Genomic DNA, 8,691 nt, shown 5'->3' with positions numbered 1-8,691 from the left:
GGGATCGACTACTTTCTCGAGGGTGACTGTGGAACGGTAGAATATATCTCTCAGGAGGTAAACGGGAATTAAATATGGGAATTCATGTTGCGGGAAATAAACGGGGATGCCTGTTTCGTGGGGATCTGCTGTTTCTACGATGGAACGGAGTCCGACCAGGTCGAACTCGTAGGGACCGAGTGTAAAACAATTAGAAGGAAGAGGATCGGTGTATTGGCAGAAATAAGCTAAGGGGTTCCAAAAGAAATGGTGGGAAGGGAGCTCTCAAGTGGACTTTTCGGAAACCGAGGAATATGACGGGGACGGAGTTCTCGGAGACTCCAAGTCCTCGCCCAGACGATCCTGGCTCCGCGGGGAAGGGAAATGCGGTACCTCTTCAATAAATTCCACGATCGAGGTATCCGAGACCGCTGGAGAGAAAAGCTCCTCGCGAGCAACCGGGGAATACGATCGCTCGTATCTGGGACTTAGATGGGAGGAAGGTGCGGGGGAAGGGGAGTGGGGTAATTCTCCGGGGCGAATTGGAAAATAAGAGGGTTCGAGCAGGGGGGAAGAATGTCAGAGGTGTCGGGAAGCACGCGATAACTAAAGAGCCGAGAAGGAGGGGAACCAAGGGGTAATTGACATGGCGGCAAAGGTGCTTCCTCTAGCAAAGCTGGTGGAGGGGATGGAGTTCCGAGTCGCGGAGAACTGGCGTTCTCCCGTTCGTGTAGGAGGAACTCTAATATTTGTTTTTTTAGTTCTCTTCGCGCCTGCTTGTTCCGACGATTCCGCCCGTGTTTCGCAGCGTTTCGGGACTTCACGAATTGCAGCGCAAATCTACTACAAGTTAGCGGGGGTTTAATTATCTATTAACTATGGGGAAGTCAACTCGGGTTTTATGGAATGAAACAAAGGGAGTAGATTTGCTGATCTTGCCAGCCGTGGTATCAAATAGAGATACCTTGAGTCCGCCAATGGTCCAGTTAACCCGAAGTAATAAAGAAAGAAAGAATATTCCGTGTCCGCCGACGAGTCGGCTAACCCGAAGTAATAGAGAGAGAGGGAATATCCCGAGTCCGTCGATAAATCAGCTAACTCGAAATAGTGAAAGAAATATTCTGCGTCCGCCGACGAGTCGGTTAACCCAAAGTAATAGAGAGAGAGGGAATATCCCGAGTTCGTCGATGAATTAGCTAACTCGGAATAGTGAAAGAAATATTCCGTGTCCGCCGACGAGTCGGCTAACCCAAAGTAATAAGCCCCTTGCAGAATGCCAGGCAGCAGGCAATAGGAACAGGAAATAACAAAAAAAATCGTTAATTACAACCTAAAGAATTCGAGTGCTATAATTGGTTGGCAACAGGCAATAGGCACAGAATTTCCAACGTGACGGAAACTCTGTGTCTATTGCCTGTGTCACTGTTTATTCTGCATTTATACTTTTATACATCATTCCTGATTTTTATTCCCTGTTCCCATTGCCTGTTGCCTAGCATTGTGCAAGGGGCTTTAGAGAGAGAGGAAATATCCCGAGTCTAGAGTCCCTTTATAAGAGTCTGAACAGACTAGTCCTTATTTTCATTGGACGTGCAACACCGTGGCGGAACCAATCACGAGCGGTAAAATAGCGAGCCTTAAAAGCTTCTCTCAGGGTGCGTACTGCGTATTATGGAGCTTTTCGAAATGCATTCCGATCGGAATTGTTATTTCCTACATTTATATTGTGTTTTTAGGGAATACAGTATAATTTCAATAGGAATCCATTCCGAAAAGTTCCATAATACGTGCCAGTACACACTAACGATATTGTTACGTGCTTTGCTGCAGTGTTACATACCTGCGCAAAGCACGAAATGATGTCGTTAACATTTACAGAATAGGTGTCTTAGAATAAAAAATAAAGAATTACAAAATTAATAAAAAATGACAATTACTAATTACTACGTTTACGCGAGAGTTACTTCTGCAGTAACTTACGATAATTGACTCGTTTACGCGGAATAAATTATCGTAAGTTATTACAAAATTCCGTTTACACGAAGGAAAATCCCGTTTACGCGAAGGAATTATCGTAAGTTACTACAGAAGTAACGCTCGCGTAAACGTAGTAAATGTCATGCATTTGTTACGTCAGAACCCTGGATATTGGTTGGAGAGATAGGGAAAGAAAGGCTATCTAAAGGAGGGGGTATGGGAAGGCGTAACGTGATCTTATCGTATCTCGGGTTCAAGCTGGAAGGGCGCGTGCCTCGAGTCAAATGCACTTTTCGAAAAAACTCTAGTCGTGGGTCAACGTCCAGAAGGGACGCTATTACGCCTACTGAGAGTTTTCGTGCATTCATGGTATTGTTTTTGGTCAAGGATATAATATCAATATTACCAGAGATCGGACCTTGTGCGATTTAGAGAGGTAGCGAGAGGTGAGGTCTTAAATTAAATAATAGGAAACAAATATCATTTTAAAATTATTGCACATTTATTACAAGAAAAGAACAAGATGGAAAATCATTGTGTTACATAAATGCGTGTGAGTGCGGCGTGTGTGTGTGTGCAGAAGGCGCGGGTGTTACAATGGTGCGGAGGTCATCGAGCAGGATTTTAAGGTAAATGAATCTAGCAAATGGGTATCCTGCCCGCCAGAGTACATTTGGTAAGTTAACTAATATTTTACATCAGATTGTGAAAATAAACATTAATTTGATAACATAGTTATTTGTGTAAAATATCCATAATTATTTCAAAGAAATAGTCAATTAAAATTTACGGTTTCGTAAGACTATGATTACGGTACAATGAATGGTTATTAATTATTATAACTATAAGTTTATATATTCGTAAACTATTTCTATGGTAGGAGATGAGGTTCGGGGGGAGAATTCCTCGAGTATTTCGATACTCGAGTCGGAGAAGGAGGGAGAGGGTGATCGGTCACGATAGAGGGTGGTCGAAGTAGAGAGCGCGAGGAAAGCAGTTCTGTTGAGAGATTCCTCTCGGTATACGAAAGGAACCGGGGAGAAATTGAAGGATGTGTGGTGATCTCTCACGGAACTCCGCAAGTTCCTCGGAAGGAACTGGAGAGTAGGAGGGTTCCAAGAAGGGGGATAATTCTGGATTATCGAGTAACATTCGATATACGTGAAAGAACAGCAGACAGGTGAGGGAGATGGTTGTGGTGGCGTTCCGGAAGTAATGATAACCAGTTCCCGGGCGCCCCCTCCCCCCGAGACACCAGGCAGGCCACACGTAGGGTTTTTAGCCGGTAGAAGTCTGGCATAACCGTCCGCCCGCCCCCGAGGGCGGCGGTACTCATGACGAGTTTTCCCTACGTTAAAGAAAAAGGTGAGGGAGATGGCGAAGGGGGAGGATCGAGGATAGAGTGGTCGATATGCGGAGACCGTTCGCGTTTAAAAAATGAAGCGAGGAGCTGTCGCTCCACTATACGGGCGCGTCTAATCAGTTTTATCCGATTCCGGATAATTATCCCCAGGGACTTGCGGCGGTGTATTTGCGAGTTCACTAAAATTGGTTTATGATTTTAAGTCCAAAATGGGGGGAGGTTTCTAAAGATAAATATATATATAAATATATATAAATATATATATATATATATACACATATATATAGTTTATTTCAAAAAATCATAATTTTTTCTGGTGTCGCGACCACCAGTTAAATATTTTTAATACATTTTGTAATGCGCAATTCTTAATATGTTTTCCGCATTTTACAGTATTAGTAACATCTAGATTATTTAAAGATTCGATATCTTCGTAATCTGCATCCAAAGTCTCAATTTTTAGATGTTTTCTCGCTTTATTCTCAAGCAGATCCACCAGCCATTCTCGTTTCTGGCATCCCTTGACGCACACAAGAGTCGACGTCTCGTCGCCCTCTCCAAGTACAGCCGATGTAATTAGATGTTTAGCCATGCTGTAGGACACGTTTCCGTCCTCCCATCGTAGTCTATGGTGATTTGCAATCAACCAAGAAGCGCATGATCTGTCGGATTTCGCGAGGAGACTCCATGGCATGGGACATGTAAAAATGTAATGTGCCAAAACGGTCCCGTTTCTCAGAACCGCCACCTCCTTTACGACAAATTTCATCCCGACGGTGAATCCTAGCAGATCGACAAACGTCGGTACGATCATGACGAAACGACGGAGCAATCTGTATCTTATCGCGGTACATCAGTGTATCTTATATCGCAATATTTGCTGATATTGCAATTTACATGAGTTTGCACACTACATTAGACAGCAGGCAGTATTCGATTACACGATCATGCAAGATGAGACAATAGGCGGTAGTATTTGCAGGTACATTTTTTTTACAATCAAATTCTATTCGCACATCCACGGTGGCGCTCTTGACAGATTCGTTTTGTCGCGAGCAATCGATGACAACAAAAGGTCCTTCCATCAGGAATGTATACAAGCTGCAAAGCGTATCGAAGGAATCATATCCGTAATAAGTTTTACGAAAACGCGCATACATATCAAAAAGGACGGCGTATCGATTTTTGCCAAAATCCAGATTCATGTCATCGTACGGATAAAATTCGGAGTTTAGATAAAGTTTCACGTTGGTCAAATTACAGGCATCGAATACGCTAACATTTTGAGACATGATATTCTTGCGGCCGGTCTGCAGCGCAAAGATAACGTACCGCGGCTTCTCCAGCTGAGTTGCCGTTTTGATGGCCCACGAATGCTTGGTCGTGCTCTGCAACATGGGATACTCATACAGATCCCACGAACGGAAACTGACACTAAGATATCGCCCGCTTTCCAAGGCCCGTAGCATAGATAGCTTATTGACCTCGTTTAACGTAACGTGAGACATTCGCCACTGTATTTTAAACAATTCGATTTTCGGCTCCATCGCAGGATTTCCTACAATGCAATTGTTATCGCTACGCGCTCGTATCAAAATTAATTCGTGACGAGCGTTAACAACCACGCGTTTGTAATCCTCGCAATAGCCCAGCAACAACTTGAACGGTACGCAAAAGTTGAAGTATCCTTCCAGTATGCTCGATGTAACGTCCCAGCCAGCATTCCGCATGAGTTGAGAATCGTTATACGATAGCGATACGTAGTTCTTGATGGTACTGGTTATGCCAACGTTTCTGTTGCGATCAATCTCCACACCGTTGAGCTCGTATCGAATTTCATCAAACATGAACGCCACGCAATTATTCGCAAGCGTTGTCACAGACTCGTCATTTCTTCTCTTTATTACCAATCGTCCTTCAACGTAGAGAAAGCTCTCGCACAGCAACGTGTATAAATCCTGCTGTTGTATGGGTATTCCTATCTCATCGTTATGTCCAAACGTTGTGTTAGCGTACGGATTGTACGTGTGGGTGTCTCAATCTTGACGACGCTGTCGTCAAAAATCGGTTCACCTCCAATGTTTAAGATATTAGTCATTCCGTACGACGAAACCCAATGATTTCAAAAATTCAATGTTCGACGCAGTGAGTTTCTTCTTTGGCGATCGGATTGTCTTTTTGTTTCTCGTCTGTTGCACCTGCTCAGCTTTGTTCAGTAAGAGCATCTCACGTTATCGCTGTCGTCTTCGTACATGCAGTCTAACGGTGATCTCTTCTTCGCGAAAATCAATCAATCGACCGTCCTGATCCACGACGCGAAGCGTCCAGTCCGAAATGCTCCGTACGATAATCGGAAGGTAAATGATCTGTGTGTGCCGGCGTTTCCGATATCTTATATCCTGGTGGCACGCTCGGTGAAAACTCGTGTATCGTGTGCACGTACTTGTCGTTGCTGTACGCACCCGCGGTCACGTTACACTCTATGCGAATGATGTTTACGTTGATGATATTTAGCGGAACATCCGATTCATGCCATGGTCGCGACTCCAGCACGCGATTCGCTGAAAATCCCAGTAGCGATCCAATGTTGTTCGGTTTTGTGAAATTTATCCGATAAGCGCACTTGATCTCGCTCTTCATCGTATTGTTATTAGCATAAATAATAATCAATGGGTGCGGTTCATTTTCGTTTGTCGAGACATTATTGGATTGGTCCCATAAAAGAGCACGTTTCAGATACATGTCTACATCACGCAGTTCGTACGATACTTCGGGAATGGTAATCTCCTTGTCGTCGTCGTCATAGTAGAATTTATTGTTCGACGAATTTACATTCGGTATCGTGTGATAGGTTTCAAAATCTGTTAGACCGAGCTCGTAATCGCCATCGCTCAAATCCACGGCGGGAAAGTAGCTTACCGCGAGGATGCTGCTCTTGCCGGTGAGTGTAAATGTCAGTGACATGTTTGAATGAATACTGAGATTAAACAGCGTAACGCCGGTCTTTAAATTGATTGTCAACCGACTGTAGAAAACGCAGACACAGTTGTCCGCAATTGCTCTGATCGTATCGCTGATAAGGCGTGCGATTGTACTCTATTACATTGTTCTCTAGATACTGCGCCAATTCTCTCGATGGTCGAAGATTACTAAAACTGTCGAAATATATGGCACGATCTCCCCTCTTCGCGTACGCCACCCAGTGAGTACCCGGTCCCTCAGTATTATCCAAATTCACGATACCGCTCTCGTTTCGACGTATACCGCCGATCGGTAACAATTTCGCGCATGAAAATACCTCTAAAATATGGAATGTGCATACGTTTTGCCAATTGTTGCAGTTGTACATTGGTAGTTACACCCTTGGGGATTTTTAGCGTCCCTTCGACGTTTTTTTTTCTTGAGACTCCCCGTCCGCGTTTGTACGGAGCGAAATAAAGTCCGTGACCTTCCATGGCGCGATTGTGACGCTGCATCTCTTCCAGCTGACGTCGCGCGGCTTTGTTATCATTCACGGCCTTTGCGATTCCCGCCGCTCCGCCGACCAACGAGCCGAGAACCCCTAATAACGGTAGGATCGGTAGGATACCGCCGCGTTTCGCTACCGGAAGTATTCGCTTGGTTTTCTTCTTTTTCTTCGTTTTCAAACCCATACCGAGTTTCGTTTTAGCCTTCATGGCCGCCCAGACGGCTGTAGCCGCAGCTCTCTCTCCGAGAGTCGAATCGTTCGCGGTGACACGTTTTCGCGCTTCCGCGGCGAGTATATTGTCTGCCACGTGTCGTTCTGCGAGATCGTTGCTACGCGAGTAGGCTATGTCGTGCTCGCGACACGCTGCGTCCAATGGATTAATTCCCCAATCACCCCTTGCCAATCGTGTTTCTAAACGAGTTCCCGGACCGCAAAATTGATAGCCGGGGATATGTAATTCAATCGGAAGCGCGTTTATCGCGCGATTCAACAGACCTCGACCTATCTTCGGCGGCATTCGCCGCAGTTTTTTATCAACGGCGGCGGACCGTCAATGTGCGTTTGCTGACACGGCAAATTATAATGTATTAAACAGCGCCGATATTGCTGAACCTCCGAATCTGCCTTGATATGTTCGGAAAGCTTATCCCACAAATAATCTATGTGATTATAAAACTGTCGCAGTAGAATGACCTTTGGTATATAGTACGCAAACATGGAGGCATGCTACCGATTTCTATACGCGGTATCATCTGCGGTCCGTCGAATTGCGGCAAGACAAACGTCTTGATAAGCTTGCTGGAAAGTCTGCACGGTGTACGTTTTGAGAACGTGTATGTGTACTCGAAATCGTTGCAACAACCGAAATATCGATATTTGGAGAATATACTAACACCGATAGAAGAGATTGGCTACTTTACGTTCTTGAATAACAGTGACGTCATTCCGCCGAGCGAGGCGCTCTTGAATTCTATTTTTATCTTTGATGACGTGGCGTGCGACAAACAAGATACGATAAGAGAATACTTTGCAATGGGCCGGCACGCGGACATTGACTCTTTCTATCTTTGTCAGACGTATGCGAAGATACCGAAGCATCTTATACGCGACAACGCGAATTTATTGATTCTGTTTAAACAAGATGGTACCAATCTGAAACACATATACAACAATCACGTAAACACAGATATGTTTTACAATGATTTCAGTAAATTGTGTCATACGTGTTGGCAACAAAAGTACGGATTCGTGGTGATAGACAAGGACAGCGCGATTTCGAATGGTCGATACAGAAAAGGATTTAACGACTTTGCGATACCAAAACGTGGTTAGTTGTTGTCGACGCGTCGATTGAACAACGTTAGCGCAACATGGACAGCAGCGAGGAGATTTGAGAGCGCGAGAGGATAGCAAATCAAATTGCGAAAACGAGCAATTCGATTCGCAAAAAATATCACACCTTGAAAACTGGTAAAGTGGAGGAAGATATCGCGTTGGAGAGACACTTTAAGCCCATCATCAAGCGTCTAAGGCAGATTGCCGAAAACACCGTTGCTGGCAAAGAATCTGACGTGTCAAAGATTGAGAATGAAACGGCGTGGGAAGACGAAGAGCCGAAGCTCAAACGACAACGACCAAACGCCTCGTTTAACAACTCTGTAATGGCTTCAACTCCGGTTACGTTGAAACGATCGATAAATGTACCATCTAATTTGAGCGAAATAACAAAAATTTTAAAACCGCGTAAACCAAAACGATCAAAAGGTCCATTGAATGAACCACCGATAATCTCTGCACCTTCCGTACAACCCACAGTGTTCGCCAAACGAAGATGTTTTCGAAACCACGAATGACCCACTCGTGACGTCCGTTCGACAGCAGTTGCAAACATCTGAGGGTCAAG

General features: G+C 44.6%; 1 protein-coding gene across 1 annotated transcript; it reads right to left on the bottom strand.

The window, feature by feature from the left end:
• Positions 1-4,403: 4,403 nt before the first annotated feature.
• LOC112456000 lies at positions 4,404-5,417 on the bottom strand. Its single transcript, XM_025018264.1, has 4 exons — positions 5,345-5,417; positions 4,942-5,297; positions 4,509-4,833; positions 4,404-4,420 (listed from the first exon to the last, which is right to left on the bottom strand). Exons 1-4 carry the CDS (start codon positions 5,415-5,417, stop codon positions 4,404-4,406), a joined length of 771 nt encoding a protein of 256 aa, XP_024874032.1.
• Between the last annotated feature and the right edge of the window lie 3,274 nt (positions 5,418-8,691).

Source organism: Temnothorax curvispinosus, unplaced genomic scaffold (genome assembly GCF_003070985.1).
Source record: "Temnothorax curvispinosus isolate PA1 unplaced genomic scaffold, ASM307098v1 QBEX01006566.1, whole genome shotgun sequence".
Lineage (NCBI taxonomy): Eukaryota > Metazoa > Arthropoda > Insecta > Hymenoptera > Formicidae > Temnothorax > Temnothorax curvispinosus.
The sequence above is the reverse complement of the archived record's forward strand: the minus strand, read 5'-3'. Positions and strand labels throughout refer to the sequence as shown.

Coding starts and splice junctions, on each gene's coding strand:
- LOC112456000 (XM_025018264.1), bottom strand. CDS start 5,417: ATGACTAATATCTTAAACATTGGAGGTGAACCGATTTTTGACGACAGC. Junction 5,298..5,344: donor CAAGATTGAGACACCCACAC/GTACAATCCGTA, acceptor ACGATGAGATAG/GAATACCCATACAACAGCAG. Junction 4,834..4,941: donor GCGAGGATTACAAACGCGTG/GTTGTTAACGCT, acceptor TTTAAAATACAG/TGGCGAATGTCTCACGTTAC.